Below are 19,181 nucleotides of genomic sequence, written 5' to 3'. Positions count from 1 at the left end.
TGTATAAAGCAAGTGATGCACAATGCCATTGTTCATCACCCACTGACCGATGCCCAGCCCGTCCCCAAGCAGGGGTCCCCCTGAACCCGGCCAGCCTGCATCAGGATATCCTGTGCTGGTCCCTTGACCTTACTTTGGTTTAGGGCAATGCAAGCTTTCAGAAGGATTTGGAACATTTTCTTCCCTTTCTCAAACACTTCTTCTTCTAGGTTGCTGTATGTGATGATGTCATCAATGTATTGGAGGTGTTCAGGAGCTTCCCCCTCTTCCAGGCGGGTCTGGATCAGCCCATGGCAAATGGTAGGGCTGTGTTTCCAGCCCTGGGGCAGTTGATTCGAGGTGGAAGGTGTACTGGGTCTGGCTGGGATGTTACCTTTCCCTGCAGCAGCCCATACAGTGCTGTGCTCTGCACTTGCAGCTAGAACAGCACTGGTATCGCCCCAGCGTTGTGTCTGCTGCTGAGCAGTGCTGGCACAGCATCGGGACTCCCTCTAACCCCACCAGAGCCAGCAGGCTGGGGGTGGGCAAACAGCGAGGAGGGGACATCACCAGGGCAGCTGACCTAAACCAACCAAAGGGATATTCCATACCATGTGATGTCACACTCAGCAATAAAAGGTGGAAAAAGGAAGAAGAGGGGAGGGGTGGGCACTCGTTGCAAAAACGTCTGCCCTCCCAAACAACGGCTACGTGCATTGAGGTCCTGCTTCAAGGACGTGGTCAAGCATCGCTCCTTTGTGGGAAGCAGAGCGTAATTTCTTTACTCTGCACTTCCACACAGCCTTTCCTTGTCATTTTTTTCCCCCGTCCCTGTTTTTTTTTCCCTTTAGTTAAATTGTTTAATTAGTAATAATTTTTCCTTCATAATTTTTTTCCCTTTAATTAAATTATCCTTGTCTCAACCCATGAGTTGGTCTTTCCTTTACTTCTTCCCCTCTTCATCTAAGGAGGGGAAGTGAGAGAGCGGTTGTGGTGTTCAGCTGCCTAGCACGGTAAAACCACCACAGTCCTTTTTGGTGCCCAACGTGGGGCTCGAAGGGTTGAGATAACAGTAGAATTGATTAAAACGCTTACAACTAACACACTTACTTGCTAGTCACCATGTTCAGTGTCCTGTTAATATTGGCTTGTTTGGTCATGTGTCATGCAATCCGTGTCATGTTCTCCTTCCTCTTCTATATCCGATCCGAGAATGTGCTACAATCTGTGTTCGTCTTTTTAAATTCGCTGTGCTGCCAAGCACTGGCCTTGAGTTTAATCTGGCATTCAGGCTCTGCACTGTTATCATTTGGGTCTCATGGAAACTGTCTTTTAGAGAATATTCAGAATTACGCTGCCTTCTTTTCCTCATCTGGAAGTCATTTTATGAATAATATGAGGAATGGTACCTCCTCCTTCTTTCACAGTGTGCTAATTACAACAGTTTTTGAGTATTTTGAATATCCATGTGTAACCCATATATTGCTATTTCTAATTCGGAATAACGGGTTTCCTCTTCTCTCTAAGATTAGTCGATTGTTTAGAAAGCTTACCCGGGAATCTGTCCCGAAACAGTCTTGTGGCAGGTGGTAAGGTGTGTGGGAGGATATCGGCAGGTACCTGTCACGGATGTCTCCTCCAGTAGTTTTGAACTTCACCCCTGAACAAGTGGAAAATCCTAAAAACCTGATAGAATGTTTGAGAGTCGTATGCCCTGACCCTGATAATGCTGGAGAACGACAGCTTGCAGCATTGTGCTGGGTCCTGGCTTACTCCTATCGAACACTGTTTAACATCATCCAGCACCTTGAGGAGAGGGAGGAAGTCTCTGAATCTGATGACCAGATAACACATGCTGTGGCTGACCCAGAGGATCAACCGACTATGGTATCAGTCGCCCCCACAGTCAAGTCAAAACAGTGGAAACGGAAGTCAGCTCGTTTAGCAAGGGAAGAAGCCTCTCCTAAGAAGGAGGGAGAAGGGGAGAAGGCAGGCACCTCTAAAGCAGAGCCATCACAAAAACAGCAGGAAGAAGAGATGGAAATCATAAAGGAATCAGAAACCACTTGATCCCTATCCCTGGGTGAGTTGCGAGAAATACGAAAGGATTATGGTCGACACCCAGGTGAACACATCCTCACCTGGCTGCTTCGATGCTGGGGCCAATAGCCAACAATTAGAAGGCAATGAAGCCAAGCAGCTGGGATCCCTCTCTAGAGAAAGGGTCATTGACAAAGTAATTGGGAGAGGGACACAGGTTCTCAGCCTCTGGAGGAGACTCCTGGCAGCTGTGAAAGAAAAGTGTCCCCATAAAGAAGATATTGTATATCAAGTAGGCAAGTGGGCCACTATGGATGAAGGTCTCCAGCATCTGCGGGAATTAGCTGTTCTGGAGATGATTTATAGTGATTTGGACAATGCCCAGACACCTCAAGATCCTCATGAAGTCCAGTGCACAACATCCATGTGGCGTAAATTGGTGCGGAGTGCACCATCATCACATGCCAGTACGCTGGCAGGAATTCAGTGGGATGAGAGGATGGGACCAACAGTGTATACTATGTCCTGCCAGCTTCAAAAATATGAAGGCAATCTCTCTGCTCCGCTACGGGCCTGTGTCTCAGCTGTGGAGAAACTGTCCGAAAGACTTGACCACCTCGTAGAAAGAGCATATCCCTCCTCATCCAGATGGAGTGATATTTCAGCCACTAAGAATCTGTATTTTCCTGTTCGAGAGAGAGAGTATCCAAGATGTACACCATGTGGCACCTTGTGGTTTTATCTGTATGACCACGAAGAAGATATGAGGAAATGGGATGGTGTACCTACTTCAACCCTAGCTGCTCGGGTACCTGAACTGAAAGGAAATACAGCAGAAAGACGAGGGGCTTCTAAGAAAAATGCTGCTCCAGTTTCTGTTGGGCAGTTCCCCAGAGGCAGCAGAAAAGCTGATGTTATTCTTGACCCTGATGAAGGGACCTCTGCTTCTCATTTGCAAGAATTAAGTGGCAGATACTCCAACCAGGACTAGAGGGGCCCTGCCTCTGGTCAGGTAGAGGAGAGGGATAACCGGATTTATTGGACTGTGTGGATCCGATGGCCTGGCACATTGGAACCACAAGAATACAAAGCTTTAGTGGACACTGGCAGAAAATGTACCTTAATGCCATCGGGCTATCAAGGGACAGAACTCATCTGTATCTCTGGAGTGACAGGGGGATCCCAACAATTAACTGTATTGGAAGCTGAAGTGAGTCTAACTGGGAATGAGGGGCAAAAGCATCCCATTGTGACTGGCCCCGAGGCTCCATGCATCCTGGCATAGACTACCTCAAGAGAGGGTACTTCAAGGATCCAGAAGGGTACCGGTGGGTTTTTGGCATAGCTGCTTTGAGCACAGAGAAGATTAGGCAGCTGTCTACCCTGCTGGGCCTTTCAGAAGACTCTTCCGCTGTAGGATTGCTGAAGGTTGAAGAACAGCAGATGCCAATCGCTACCACAACGGTGCACCGGCGGCAATATCGCACCAACCAAGACTCCTTGATTCCCATCCATGAGTTGGTTCATCGGCTGGAGAGTCAAGGAGTGATCAGCAAGACTCGCTCACCCTTTAATAGTCCTATATGACCAGTGCGAAAGTCTAATGGCGAGTGGAGGCTAACAGTGGACTATCGTGGCCTGAACGAAGTCACGCCACTGCTGAGTGCTGCAGTGCCGGCATGCTAGAACTTCAGTATGAATTAGAGTCAAAGGCAGCCAAGTGGTATGCCACAACTGATATCGCTAATGCATTTTTCTCCATCCCTTTGGCAGCAGCATGCAGGCCACAGTTAGCATCACTTGGAGGGGCATCCAATACACCTGGAATTGACTGCCCCAGGGGTGGAAACACAGCCCTACCATTTGCCATGGACTGATGCAGTCTGCACTGGTACAAGGGGGAGCTCCTGAACACCTGCAGTACATTGATGACATCCTTGTGTGGGGCAACACAGCAGAAGAAGTTTTTGAGAAAGGGAAGAAAGCAATCCAAATTCTCCTGAAAGCTGGTTTTGCCATTAAACAGAGTAAGGTCAAGGGACCTGCACAGGAAATCCAGTTCTTGGGGGTAAAATGGCAGGATGGACGTCGCTATATTCTGATGGATGTGATCAATAAAGAACAGCAATGTCTCCGCCAACTAGCAAAAAAGAAACACAAGCTGTCCTAGGCCTTGTGGGATTCTGGAGAATGCATGTTCCAGGCTATAGTCAGCTTGTGAGTCTTCTATATTGAGTGACTCAAAAGAGAAACTATTTCGAGTGGGGCCCTGAGCAACAACAGGCCTTTGAACAACTCAGACAAGAAATAGCTTGTGTAGTAGCCCTTGGGCCTGTCCGTACTGGACCAGCTGTGCAAAACATACTTTACACTGCAGCTGGGGAGCATGGCCTCACCTGGAGCCTCTGGCAGAAAACCACCAGAAGAAACTCGAGGTCAACCTGTGGGTTTCTGGAGCCGGGGCTATCAAGGATCAGAAGCCAATTACACCCCAACTGAAAAAGAGATACTCATGGCATATGAGGGTGTTCGAGCTGCTTCAGAAGTTGTGGGTACAGAAGCACAGCTCCTCTTGGCACCACGGCTACCTGTGTTACATCGGATGTTCAAAGGGAAAATTCCCACTACACACCATGCGACTGATGCTACGTGGAGTAAGTGGATAGCGTTAATTACACAGCGGGCTCGAATGGGGAAACCTAATCACCCAGGAATCCTGGAAGAGATCACGGACTGGCCGGGAGGCAGAGATTTTGGAGTGCCGACAGAAGAGGCAACCCATGCTGAAGAGGCACCACCATACAATGAGTTGCCAGAAAACAGAAAGCAGTATGCGTTGTTCACTGACTGATCCTGCCGTGTGGTAGGGAGCCATCGGAAATGGAAAGCTGCTGTGTGGAGTCCCACATGAAGAGTCGTGGAGGCCATGGAAGGGGAAGGCGAGTCGAGTCAGTATGCAGAAGTGAAAGCCATACAACTGGCCCTAGAAATTGCCGAAAGAGAAAAACGGCCAGTACTGTATCTCTACACTGACTCGTGGATGGTGGCAAATGCTCTGTGGGCGTGGCTGCAGCAATGGAAACAGAGCAACTGGCAGCGCAGAGGTAAACCTATCTGGGCTACTACCCTGTGGCAAGATATTGCTGCCTGGGTAGAAAACCTGGCTGTAAAGGTACGTCATGTAGATGCTCACATGCCTAAGAATCGTGCCACCGAAGAACATCAGGACAACGAAGAAGTGGATGGAGCTTTGAAAATTGAAGTAGCTCAGGTGGACCTGGACTGGGGATGTAAGGGTGAGCTGTTTGTAGTTCGATGGGCCCATGGAACATCAGGACATCTAGGGAGGGATGCCACATACAGATGGGCTCATGATCAAGGGGTGGACCTGACCATTGAGGTCATTACACAGGTTGCCCATGAGTGTGAGACCTGTGCTGCAATCAAACGAGCCACGAGGGTAAACTCTCCCTGGAACAGGGGGAGATGGCTTGGATTTCAATATGGTGAGGCCTGGCAGATTGACTACATCGGACCACTCCCACAAACCCGCCAAGGCAAACGTTAAATACTTACCATGGTAGAAGCAACTACTGGGTGGCTGGAAACTTATCCAGTAAACCATGCCACGGCCCGAAACACTATCTTGGGCCTGGAAAGACAAGGGCTGTGGCGTCATGGTACACCAGAGAGAATTGAGTCTGACAATGGGAGTCACTTCCGAAACAATTTGGTCACCTCCTGGGCCAAGAGGCATGGTACTGAGTGGGTGTATCCCATCCCTTATCACCCACAAGCCTCTGGGAAGGTTGACAGGTACAATGGACTGTTAAAGACTATGTTACGAGCATTGAGTGCTGGGACATGGAAACAATGGGACATAAATCTACCAGAGACCACTTGGCTAGTCAACAACAGAGGGTCCGACGACCATCCTGGTCCTGCTGAAACAAAACCCTACACACGGTGAGAGGAGCTAAAGTCCCCATAGTGCATGTAGGAAGGTGGATGGGGAAGGCAGTGTTGGTTGCTCCTACCTCTGGAAAAGGCAAAACCACTCATGGGATTGTCTTCGCCTAAGAACCGGGGTGTACCTGGTGAGTGATGCAAAAGAACGGGGATATCAGGTGCATGCCTCAAGGAGATTTAACCTTGGGAGAAAACTAACCTGTAATCTAAGTTACATGTGGTAGGAAGATGCTGCAGGATCAATGACAGGTCAGCTTTGCAAGGAACCAGGCAAGTGTAACAAGGACTTGAGCTAAGCCAGTGTTGGCATCCAGGCGTCCAACTCCGCCTGCCCTGAGTGACCACTTTGGCAGATGAAGACTAAATTATCAACAGTTCTTATGAACATTTTTTGAGAGAGACCTATAGAATGAAAAGACGTACCTACCTATTGTTATAAGCGAGACCACACAATTTTCTGGTCGAAGATAATTTATTAATTAAGTAAGCAGGTACAAGCAAAACAGCGCTGGGCGGCTGGGGAGTCTCCGCTCCACCACAGCACGCAACTTTCCCTTTTCAGTGTCGCCGTTTTATAGCATCCAAGTTTCGGCTTGTCAGGACTTGTTGAACCTTCTGAAGCTGCGCAGTTCGTTGTTGGGGGTCATTGTTTTTCTTTCAATGATCATGCGTTGTGCTCATGTTCAAGGGGGAGGGTGGTGAAGCGGCAAACAGTATTTCACAGAGTCTTTGTTTTACCAAGGATGTTTATCCAACACCCCCTCCCCACTATCTACTTCCTTAGTCTTCCCCCTTAACAAGGTCGTAAATTGCAAAACCTTATCTTCTCAGCAGATTCTCTGAATTCCTTTTAAAGACAATGAACAAACACCCACTAATTTATCACACCTATCAATCTGTTAAAGAACAAGGAACAATGGTGATGAGAATACTTATATACTACAGTATGTGGGACCTAAGTGTGACACTAATGTTATGGAATAAGGGGTGGAGGTTGTACTGGGTCTGGCTGGGATGTTACCTTTCCCTGCAGCAGCCCATACAGTGCTGTGCTCTGCACTTGCAGCTAGAACAGCACTGATATCACCCCAGTGTTGTGTCTGCTGCTGAGCAGTGCTGGCACAGCATCGGGACTCCCTCTAACCCCCCCAGAGCCAGCAGGCTGGGGGTGGGCAAACAGTGAGGAGGGGACATCCCCAGGGCAGCTGACCTAAACCAACCAAAGGGATATTCCATACCATGTGATGTCACACTCAGCAATAAAAGGTGGAAAAAGGGAAAGAGGCGGGAAGGGTGGGCTCGTTATGAAAACGTCTGTGCTCCTGAACAATGGCTACACGTATTGAAGCCTTCCTTCAGGGACGTAGTCAAGCATCACTTGTTGGTGGGAAGTAGAGAGTAATTTATTTCTTTTCTTTCTGTGCTTCCATACGGCCTTTGCTTTTTTTTGTTGTTGTTGTTTTTGTTTTTTGTTTTGTTTTGTTTTCCCCTGTAGTTAAATTATTAATTTTCCCTTAATAATAACTGTACCTTAACAATTATTCTTCCTTGAATTAAATTATCCATATCTCAACCCATGAACTGTTTTTTCTTTTCTTCTTCCCCTCCTCTTCTGATTGGGGGGGACTGGGGGGGGGGGGGGGGAGTGATAGAGCAGTTCTGGTGGAGTTCAGGTACCTAGCAGGGTAAAACCACCAAAAAAATAAAAATAATTAAAACAAAAAAAAGGTTTCAGAAAATAGTATAATAGAGCAAAGGTGGCCATTCAGAGGAGACCGTGCTATTCAGGCTGTCCACTCTGTCAGCCAAGGGAGCTCGCACCGTGTGACTCACTCTGGGCAAAGAGCTCTGTGCTGCTACCTGGCCCCCGGGGCTGCTCCTCCATGTGGCAGCTGGGCTCTTGGCCCTGAGCCCCTCCAGCAGGCAGGCACTGCTTCCCCAGCTCCAGAGAAGGTGTGAAGAGATGGCAGCTGAGACCAGCAAAGTCCTCATGGCTTCTTTATTGACTTTTCCACACCGGAAGCCTTGTTCTGTAAGAATATAAGATGACTGTGTGAAAGTAAATAAAACAATTAATAGACAGGATGGCAAAAATAGAATTAAATCAAAATCTCAAGTTCTAGGAAATAATAACAATACAAATAAAAGAATATCAAGCTATTGTATCAAGAGATAATTTTTTTTCAGATAACCTGTGGGTCCTGTTAGTATTTTAGGCAGATTACTGATGCTGAAGAAGCATGTATCCAAAGAGTTTCCACAAGGCATTCTTGAGCTCTTGGTTCCTCATGCTGTAGATGAGGGGGTTCACTGCTGGAGGCACCACCGAGTACAGAAACGATACCACCAGGTCAAAGAATGAGGAAAAGTTGGAGGAGGGCTTCAGGTAGGCAACCATGGCTGTACTGAGAGTCAGAGAGACAATGGCCAGGTGCGGGAGGCACGTGGAAAAGGCTTTGTGCCGGCCCTGAGAAGAGGGCATCCTCAGCACGGCCCTGAAGATACGCACATAAGAAAATGAAATGAAAACAAAACATGCAAACGCTAAACAGAGACTAACTGCAAGAAGGACAACCTCCCTGAGGCATGACTCTGAGCAAGAGAGCTTGAGAATCTGGGGGATTTCACAGAAGAACTGGTCCACAGCATTGCCTTGGCAGAGGGGCAATGAAAATGTACTGGCCGTGTGCAGGACAGAATAGAGAAAGCCACTGCCCCAGGCAGCTGCTGCCATCTGGGCACAAGCTCTGCTGCCCACAAGGCTCCCGTAGTGCAGGGGCTTGCAGATGGCAATGTAGCGGTCGTAGGCCATGATGGTGAGAAGGGAATACTCTGCTCCAATCAAGAAAACAAAAAAGAAGACCTGAGCAGCACACCCTTGATAGGAGATGGCCCTGGTGTCCCAGAGGGCATTGGCCATGGCTTTGGGCAGAGTGGTGGAGATGCAGCCCAGGTCGAGGAGGGCGAGGTTGAGGAGGAAGAAGTACATGGGGGTATGGAGGCGGTGGTCGCAGGCGACGGCGGTGAGGATGAGGCCGTTGCCCAGGAGGGCAGCCAGGTAGATGCCCAGGAAGAGCCCAAAGTGCAGGAGCTGCAGCTCCCGCGTGTCTGCAAATGCCAGCAGGAGGAACTCACTCACAGAGCTGCTGTTGGGCATTTACTGGCTTCAGTCACGGACACAGACAAATGAGAAAAAAGAAAAACAAAAAAAGAGAGAGAGAGAGAGAGTGTTATGAGTAAAGTCTGTGAGCAAGATTCAGCTAATTCCCAAACGAAGCCTTACATTCCCTGTTTCCAAGAGGACCTCTGTCTGTCTCCCTGTCTGGAGCCCTGCTCTGTGCTTGCTGAGAGTCCTGTACACTGCAGCTGCCTCTGCCCAGCAGCTCCCAATGAGCCTGCTCTGCTCCATTGGAGGTCCCAAGAGGGCAGGTTCCTGGGAAGGGGCTCCCTCGGTTGAGTGAGGGGTGTTTGGCTGAGTGACTCCATGTGCGTCTTCCCTGTTCAATACCTAGGAGACAAAAGCAGCAGGTGGATCGTGCGTGTCTGGCCGGAGAGAGCAGGGAGCATCTCCTCCTGCCTCACCCTCCGTGCACAGCACTCCCTGTCAGAACCAGGCACCAGCAGCTGCCACGCTGGGCAAGGGAGAGAAGCAGGCATGGGCAGGCAGGGCGGACCCAACACGGTGCCGAGGCTGCGGTGTCAGTGAGGTAGAGCCTGTCCTCACACCCCTGTGCCATCTGCCCGGCACAGCCAGCAGAGGGAAAAGAGCTCTGGAGTGCAAGAAGCGTTGGGAATGTGCTCCTTGTCGTATGGTAGGAATTTGGGGTTAAGACCTCTGTGGAGCCAGGAGCTGGACTCGATGATACTTGTGGGTCCCTTCCAACTCGGGATATCCTATGATTCTGTGATTCTGTGCCTGCTTCCATGGAGGAAGGTGGAGGGGGCCTGCAGCAAATGTGTCTACTTCCACAGAGATTTAGGGTTCAGACACCCCATATTCTCAGCCCCCCAGATTATACATGCCATGACAGAAGCTGTGAGGGGAAGAGGAGACCAGGGGCTGCTGCAAGGAAGGTGCCTGCACTGCAGGGGATGGCAGGGAGGGAGCAGCTCCCTCCCACTGCCTGCCCATGTCCCTGCTGCCTGCAGCTGTCCCTGCCAGCAGCTCTTTCTCTGTCCCCACGTCTCCTCCCGTCCATGCTCACAGACCCCATCCCACCCGCTGTGTGCCCAGCTCTGACCTGCAGACACCTCCTGGGGATGGGGACAGCTCTGGGGACATCTCCCTGTCTGCAGGTCCTAAAGACCAGCTCAGAAAAGCCCTGGTGCAGTCTGTAAGCAGGGAGAAGGGAAGGGATATTCTCAGGTTCCCCACTAACATGTTTAGGTCTCGGTTAAAAGACGTAGGAAACTCCATCATCTGTGTAATCCCTACAACTCTGTTAACAGAGCGCCTGCCCAAGAATTAGAGCAGGAAAATGCAGGCATGGACTGCAGACAGTGCCTTCTCTTGGCAGGCAGCCCCTGCCCTCCCCTTCCTCTGCCCAAGGTTGCCCTGCAGCACCTTCTCCTCCGTATCACACAAGCCACGAGAGACATCCTGGTAGCTCCTGGCCAGGCAGAGACGTCCCGGACATCCTGGCAGCCCCTTCCAGGAACCTCCCCTGCACTGTCCAGCAGCCAGAGACTTACCGTGTGCAGGGCTGTGAAGGTTTCTCCTGCACTGAGCTCTCCTCTGCCCGCACCCTGCAGGCTGCCTGAAATCCCTTTCTGCCTGGGTGCCTGCGGTCAGAGCCCCCAGCCCTGCTGCGCTGTGCACAGGAGCTGCTCCTGGGCACAGCTGTCTCTCTGCACCAGGGCCCTCTTGCCACGAGCTCTCTCTGTCCCACGAGCCCGGCCCAGCTCAGCACCAGACACCCAGCCCAAGGCATTGGAATCCCCCCTCGGGGGGCTCTGCTGAGGAGCCCACGAACCTCAGGCACTGAGAGACAATTGAAGACATCTCTCAACAAGTCCAAGTCAGAGGCAAATTTCCTGCAGTGTCCCCCTGAGGGCCAGCACTGACACAGCCTCCCTTGGAGCTCGTTAGAGCAGAGCATTGGAGGCAGAGAGGACAAGGAGACAAAGGCGCTGTGAAGGTGACCCTGATGTGTAGACAAAATGTATTTGTTTCACTAAGCACAAAGGCCCAGACAATAAGGAATTTTAATTTGAATTAAAATTTGAAAAGACAGAACAGAAAGTTAAAATAGTAATAATAACAATAATAACAAAAACAATAATATTTAGAAAGCAAGTGATGCACCACGCAATTGCTGAGAAGCCCCTCACCGATGCTCAACCCGTCCCTGAGCATTGGTCCCCCTGACCCTGGCCAGCCTGCAGCAGGATCTCTTGTGCACGTCCCTTCACCTTCATTTCTTTTAGTGCAAAATCAGCTTTCAGAGGAATTTGGAGTATTTTCTTCCCTTTCTCAAACACTTCCTCTGCTGTGTCACCCCACACAACGATGCCATCGATGTACTGTAGGTGTTCAGCAGCTTCCTCCTCTTCCAGGGCACTCTGGATCAGTCCATGGCAAATGGTAGGGCTGAGTTTCCTGCCCTGGGGCAGTCGATGCCAGGTTGAAAGCAAGCTGTGGCCTTCCATCTGCTGGCAAATACATGGAGAAAAATGCATTAGTGATATCAGTTGTGGCAAAACGCTTGGGTGCCTTTGATCCCAATTTGCATGGAAGCTCTACCGTGTCCGGCATGGCAGCACTCAGCACTGCATGGCTTCCTTCAGGCCACGACAATCCTCTGTCAGCGGACTCGGTTGGTGCTCTACTGACTGAGGTGCACGGCTGTGGCAGTGATTGGCACCAGCTGTCCTTCAGCCCTCATCAACCCCACAACAGAAGGGTCCTGTGAGAGACCAAGGCAAGGCAGACAACAGTATCATGTCCTCCGTCTCCAAGGCAGCTGTGCCAAAAGCCCACCCATACCCTTTTGGGTCCTTGAAATATCTCTCCTCTCCTGAAGCAGTCTCTTCCAAGGATGCACAGAGTCCGGGGCCAGTCCCAGTGGGGTGCTTTTGCCACTCCTTCCCACTTAGACTCACCTCAGCCTCCAGTACAGGTCAGTGTTGGGATCCCCCTGTCACTCCAGACATACAAATGGGTTCACCCCTCCACAGCTTGATGGCACTAGGGTACCCTGTGCAGTGGTGTCCACTGGAGCCTGAGACTTCTGGGGGCCTGATGTGCAAGGCCATCGAATCCACACAGTCCAATACAGCCGATGGTCCCCTTCCTCCCCCTGGCTGGCGGCAGGGCCCCTCTAGTCCTGCTCATAGTATTCCTTACTGTGTCTGCAGGACTGCCCGCTGGAAAGTGGAGCAGCAGTTCTCTAAGAACCCCTTTTAGGGACTGTTGTTCCTTGCCACTCACATACCTGTGCCTCTAGGGTTGAGGCAGATTTTCCATCCCACTTTCTCATGTCCTCTCCATGGTCACACAGGTGAAACCACAGGGTGACACATCGTGTGTACCCACCATCTCTCCTTTCCTGCCCTATTGTTAGTGTTGGGGAGAATCGAATGGATGTTCTATTAATGTTTCTCAGGTGATGGATCATACGGTATAATTAAATATTATTAAATGTACTTACATTATCAAGTAATCTATGTATACTGGAAACCTAGGGAGTACACTGAACATTTAAAGGAATCGTTGAAGGGGAACCCTGGGAGGGAACAGGTACAACCTGACCTTGGATAAGGGCCTGGAAATGATGAAGTGAGTTGAAGCAGAACCGAGGAGCAGAGAGAGCATGCGTCGAATAGAAAGGTGAAAAGTTCAGCGAAGAGGAAGACTCCTTACTTCATCTGGACGACCACCTGGACGACCACCAGAGTGCGCCACGCATGTGCAAAGGGGAGGGGAGCTAATTAGAATGAAAAGCGAGGCTGATGTTGCAACCTGTAATGAATATGTATACCTGACGCAATATTGTATGTATAAATAACGGCTGGGAAGTAACGGGACTTGAAGCCAGATTTGGGCACCTGCCCCGGCTTCCAGCGCTGAATAAAGCACCTTCATATAATCACTTGGTGGTTATGTGGTTGCTACGCTAACATTTTGGCGACCCAGATGGGACAGCGTGGGCACTGCTGAGGCGGATCGTGTCTCGGTTTCGCTCCAGCCGGCACCGAGGGATTCTCGGGGAGCAGTCGACCACGACCGACCTCCGCTGCTCACGACGTACCACTGGAGTGGTAAGCAAAGGTGCTTTCAACTTTGGGTATTCGGTACCGATTTGGTTGGGAAAGCCTGCCGGTCAGACGCGGCGAAAGCCACGCTCGGTTGGGCAGGGAGCTCCCGGGGTAAGCCTAGGCGCCGTCCGTTAGACAGAGCGAAAGCTCTGCAGGTTCGGCATTGGTGATTGTATTGGTTTGTGCTGAAGGGTCAGCACCTGGTATTATTGGTATGTAGAAAGCGTGCTGCTGCTCCGGCAGCTTCTGGGAAAGCACGCTGCTGCTCCGGCAGCTTCTGGGAAAGCACGCTGCTGCTCCGGCAGCATCTGGGAAAGCGTGCTGCTGCTCCAGCAGCTTTTGGGAAAGCGTGCTGCTGCTGCTCCGGCAGCTTCTGGGAAAGCACGCTGCTGCTCCGGCAGCTTTTGGGAAAGCACGCTGCTGCTCCGGCAGCTTCTGGAAAGTGTGCTGTTGCTGCTCCGGCAGCTTTCGGGAGAGTGTGTTGCTGCTCCGGCAGCTTTCGGAAGAGTGTGTTGCTGCTCCGGCAGCTTTCGGAAGAGTGTGTTGCTCCTCTGGCAGCTTTCGGGAGAGTGTGTTGCTGCTCTGGCAGCTTTCGGAAGAGTGTGTTGCTGCTCCGGCAGCTTTCGGGAGAGTGTGTTGCTGCTCCGGCAGCTTTCGGGAGAGTGTGTTGCTGCTCCGGCAGCTTCCGGGAGAGCGTGTTGCTGCTCCGGCAGCTTTTGGGTCCGTATCATAAGCTCAAAATGAAAAAGATTAAAGAAATTCTGGGAAAAGATGTACCTATCCCGCGGACATCCCCGCTGGGGTGTTTGCTAGCACACTGGAAAGAGGGAGGTTTTGGTCAAGAAATGCGGAAAGGAAAGCTGATTGATTATTGTAATATTTGGTGGCCACAGTATAAACTAGAGGACCAAGAAACTTGGCCTGAGAATGGAACATTGCAATATAATACAATTTTACAATTAATGCTATTTTGTAAGTGGGAAGGAAAATATGATGAACTGCCGTATGTGGAATTATTCTTTTATTTGCGCCGAAAGCCTGAATGGCAGCATGCTTGTGGAATAATGGTGCTTGAAGTTTAAACTGAGGAACGTTGTTGTGCATGTACTAAGGAGGGACGCTGTATACAGCATCAGGCAATAGAGAATAATAAGTATTATGGGAAATGAATAATGGAAATATTGATCTGGAAGTTGCGCCGTCGGCTCCGCCGGAAGAGCCAGGACAGGGAGGGAAAAGAGAAAAGGAAGATAGCAGTAGTGATGGAGAATCCCCGATTTTAGTCTCCCCGTGTCACATAGGACCCGGCAACAGCGAAGGGCAGGAGAAACTATAAACGAACAGGGAGGGAAAATAATCGCTCTCCTCAGGCAAGGAGTGGGGACAGAAGGACCGGTATATGTTAAGGTGCCTTTTTCAGCCGGGGACTTAATGATATGGAAACAAGCAGCCGGCACCTACAGGGAAAACCCAGATAAAGTAGCCAGGGTAATGAAAATGATAATTAAAACCCAAAATCCCGATTGGGATGATCTCCAGGTGATCCTGGATACTTTGATGGACTTGACAGAAAAAGACATGGTATTGCGGGCAGCCAGAGAGAGAGCCCGAGAAGATATATGAAATGGATTAGTGCTTGGAAATCTAGATCAAAACTTCCCCACTGAGGATCCCCAATGGGATTATAACACAGGGGATGGAATAAGGAGGCTGAAGAGATATCAAGATTGGGTACAAATCGGGGTACAGAATGCCATGCCCCGGACCATAAATTGGTCAAAATTGTATAATGTCAGGCAAGAAAAAGCGGAATCACCTTCCGCCTTTTTAGAGAGATTGAAAGAAACTGCTAAGAAATATACAGATTTAGACGTAGAGACTGAGCAAGCTAAAGCTCAATTAGCACTCATTTTCTTGGGACAAGCCCAAGAGGATATTAGGAAGAAATTGCAAAAGTTAGAAGGTGCAGATTTGAGAAATTTGGATCGGCTGTTGGAAATAGCCTGGAAAATCAAAACTAGCCCAGCCAGTAAAAATTGAACTTAAGGAAGGGGCCCGACCGGTACGGATTAAACAGTACCCATTAAAGCTAGAAGCTAGGCTAGGGATAGTAAAGATTATAGATAAATTTCTTAGCTACCACATTCTGGAGGAATGCAAATCTGAATATAATACCCCAATTTTCCCAGTAAAGAAACCTAATGGGGAATACAGGCTAGTGCAGGACCTTAGGGCAATAAACGAAATAACAAAAGATATTCACCCAGTGGTGGCTAATCCTTATACATTGTTAACATCTGTAAAAGAGAAATATAAGTGGTTTACGGTAATTGATTTAAAAGACGCCTTCTTCTGCATACCCATTGACAAGGAAAGTAGAAAGCTTTTTGCTTTTGAATGGGAAAATCCACGGAACGGACGAAAGATGCAACTAACCTGGACAAGGTTGCCTCAAGGATTCAAGAATAGCCCGACCCCCTTCGGCAGTCAACTAGCTAAAGAAATAGAAGACTGGATTAACCAAGAACAGATTCAGGTACCAAAGGACCGATACTTGCTGCTACAATATGCGGACGATATATTAATAGCTACCGAAGGAGAGTCAGAATGTATTCAGGTAACTATTGATATTTTGAATCAATTGGGACTAAATGGGTACAAGGTTTCTAAACAAAAGGCACAAATCGCGTGCACAACAGTAATTTATTTGGGATGTGAAATTTCTCAAGGACAAAGAAAATTGGGAGTTAACCGAATACAAGCTATTTGTGGAATCCCCGAGCCGCGAAATCTGCACGAACTACGGGCTTTCCTAGGTATGGCCGGGTGGTGTAGACTGTGGGTAATGGACTATGGACTCATAGCAAAGCCCCTCTATGAAACCCAAAAGGCCTGTACATTTACCTGGGGAAAGCCACAACAAGAGGCCTTTAAGAAATTAAAAGAAGCCCCGATAAAGGCGCCTGCCTTGGGCTTGCCGGACTTATCAAAGGACTTTCAGCTGTTTGTGCATGAGAGACAACGATTGGCATTAGGAGTACTGACCCAGCGACTTGGGAGCTGGAAAAGACCTGTGGGGTATTTTTCTAAACAATTGGATGCGGTAAGCGCCGGATGGCCCTCGTGTTTAAGGGCCGTGGCAGCCACAGTCCTTTTAATACAGGCAAAAGGGGGGCCATTGGCTATCGCCCAGCCGAATGAATCTTAAGAACTACTAACCTATTGAACCCAGCAGTGTTTCTAGGAACAACTGCGGAGGAAGGAGACCTCAGTCATGATTGCGTGGAGATCATCGAACATACCTATGCCAGCAGAACAGACTTAAAAGATCAGCCTCTGGAGAGACCAGATTGGGAACTTTTCACGGATGGAAGCAGCTTCGTGGAAAATGGGACTCGTTATGCAGGATACGCAGTAACTACATCAAAGGTAGTGATCGAGGCAAATTCCCTACCTCCGGGGACTTCAGCCCAACGAGCAGAAATAGTCGCCCTGACGCGGGCCCTGGAACTAAGCGAGGGTAAGAATGTGAATATTTGGACAGATTCAAAATATGCATTCGGGGTAGTCCATGTACATGGGGCATTATGGAAAGAAAGGGGAATGCTATCCTCACAAGGGACTAATATAAAATATCAGGAAGAAATATTGAAATTAATAACAGCTGTACAGAAACCCCAACAGGTGGCCATAATGCATTGTAAAGCTCATCAAGGAGGGATGTCAGAGATTGCAGAAGGTAACAGATTGGCAGATTTGACGGCCCGGAAGGTCGCGCGTGAAGTACGGAAAGTAATGGCTCTAATTCCATCGAAGGTAGGCCTCTCTTGTTTCAAATTACCTAAAAAAACCCAAGGTATTCCGCGGAAGATGAGAGACTTGCAAATTTGATGAAGGCCCAGAAGAATCCTGACGGGTGGTATGTGACTACGACAGGACAACTCATAGTGCCTCCTATAATAATGCGAGAAATTTTACAAATAAAACATAATGAATGTCACTGGGGTGCAGAAGCAATGGTGACCTATTTGAAACGAGGTGTCATCTCGGTACACATGTTAACAATGGCAAAGTCAGTAATGTCAAAATGTGAGCTTTGCTTAAAAAATAACCCGGTAGCAAGGAAACATGCTGAGATGGGGAGAATTAGAGCTGGAATAGAGCCTGAAGATTACTGGCAAATAGATTTCGTGGAACTGCCTAAAGCAAGAGGTTATAAATACCTATTGGTAGGGGTTGATACTTTTTCAGGATGGCCGGAGGCCCTTCCCTGTCGCACCAACCAAGCAAAGGAAACGGTAAAATGGTTACTACAGGAAATAATCCCTAGATTTGGTGTACCATTGGGTATTTCTTCAGACAGGGGACCACATTTCATTGCCAATGTGGTTAAGGAGGTTAGTAGGTTACTGGGAATCACCCAGAACACCCTATCCCACTTACTCCACCCCCATCCTATAGTACTAGCGTTAACAAGCAGGCATAGAGGAATCAATAAGATAGTAGACTAACGAAGATGCGTTCAGATTATACTTACTAATCTCTATATCAAGTTATACTCACTAACCTCTACTAACCTGATTCAACCTAATAGTAATGAAAATACTTGCTCTTGGTATGAGTGAAGTATTTTCAAAGGGGGGAAATGTTAGTGTTGGGGAGAATCGAATGGATGTTCTATTAATGTTTCTCAGGTGATGGATCATACGGTATAATTAAATATTATTAAATGTACTTACATTATCAAGTAATCTATGTATACTGGAAACCTAGGGAGTACACTGAACATTTAAAGGAATCGTTGAAGGGGAACCCTGGGAGGGAACAGGTACAACCTGACCTTGGATAAGGGCCTGGAAATGATGAAGTGAGTTGAAGCAGAACCGAGGAGCGGAGAGAGCATGCGTCGAATAGAAAGGTGAAAAGTTCAGCGAAGAGGAAGACTCCTTACTTCATCTGGACGACCACCTGGACGACCACCAGAGTGCGCCACGCATGTGCAAAGGGGAGGGGAGCTAATTAGAATGAAAAGCGAGGCTGATGTTGCAACCTGTAATGAATATGTATACCTGACGCAATATTGTATGTATAAATAACGGCTGGGAAGTAACGGGACTTGAAGCCAGATTTGGGCACCTGCCCCGGCTTCCAGCGCTGAATAAAGCACCTTCATATAATCACTTGGTGGTTATGTGGTTGCTACGCTAACACTATGAGTCCAGGGAGGGGCCCCGTTTCTCCCAGCACCAGAGCGGCACAGGGACAGGGATCGCGTGGTTACTGATGCTCTTAGGACCTCTTCCTCTACGTCCTCCTACTCACATGATGGCCCAGCTTTTCTGAAGCCTGCCTCATCTTCTTTCTCATCCTTTCTTGTCTGGGTAGGAGTTTCTTTCCTTTTTTAAAAACAAACAAACACACTAAGCAAAAAACTGACTTCCATATCCATCGTTTTTTCTTGCGTATAGGAGCAACTGATACAGACAAAGATTGGTTTTCTAGCCCAGACACAGGGTTCATAAAAGGAGCTGGAGTTGCTGCAGGGCATTTTGCAGGTGCTGTAGTGGCTGCAGGGTCTGTCAGAGGGGTTGGAGTGGCTGCAGGGCTTGTCACAGAGGTTGGAGTGGCATTGATTGTGGCTCTGTAAGCATAGGCCGAGACCCAGCACACTGCAGTGGTATGTGTCTCTTTGGAAATGCCAGGGTGATAACACCATTTTTTTAAGCATTTCACAGTTTTTTAGGATTCTACACTTGCTCAGGGATGAAGTTCCAAAGCTTTGGAGGTACCCCCTGCTCTAGGTGCCTGCCCAGATCCTCCCACACTCCCTGCCACTCCTCACTCTCCTGCCTCTGGACAGATCTCTGGATGGCATGCATTAAGTAGTTGCTTAAACATAAACAAAAGATGGAACACATGCAGGAAATGTAACAATA

General features: G+C 48.9%; 1 protein-coding gene across 1 annotated transcript; it reads right to left on the bottom strand.

The window, feature by feature from the left end:
- Window positions 1-8,209: 8,209 nt before the first annotated feature.
- On the bottom strand, window positions 8,210-9,265 carry LOC136787732 (olfactory receptor 14A16-like). Its single transcript, XM_066985049.1, has one exon. It carries the CDS (start codon window positions 9,143-9,145, stop codon window positions 8,210-8,212), a length of 936 nt encoding a protein of 311 aa, XP_066841150.1. The 5' UTR covers window positions 9,146-9,265.
- Between the last annotated feature and the right edge of the window lie 9,916 nt (window positions 9,266-19,181).

The sequence above is a fragment of the Anser cygnoides genome, chromosome 30, assembly GCF_040182565.1.
Source record: "Anser cygnoides isolate HZ-2024a breed goose chromosome 30, Taihu_goose_T2T_genome, whole genome shotgun sequence".
Taxonomy (NCBI): Eukaryota; Metazoa; Chordata; class Aves; order Anseriformes; family Anatidae; genus Anser; species Anser cygnoides.
The sequence above is the reverse complement of the archived record's forward strand: the minus strand, read 5'-3'. Positions and strand labels throughout refer to the sequence as shown.

What these genes read in the sequence shown, in the direction of transcription:
- LOC136787732 (XM_066985049.1), bottom strand. Translation starts at nt 9,145, where the DNA reads ATGCCCAACAGCAGCTCTGTGAGTGAGTTCCTCCTGCTGGCATTTGCA.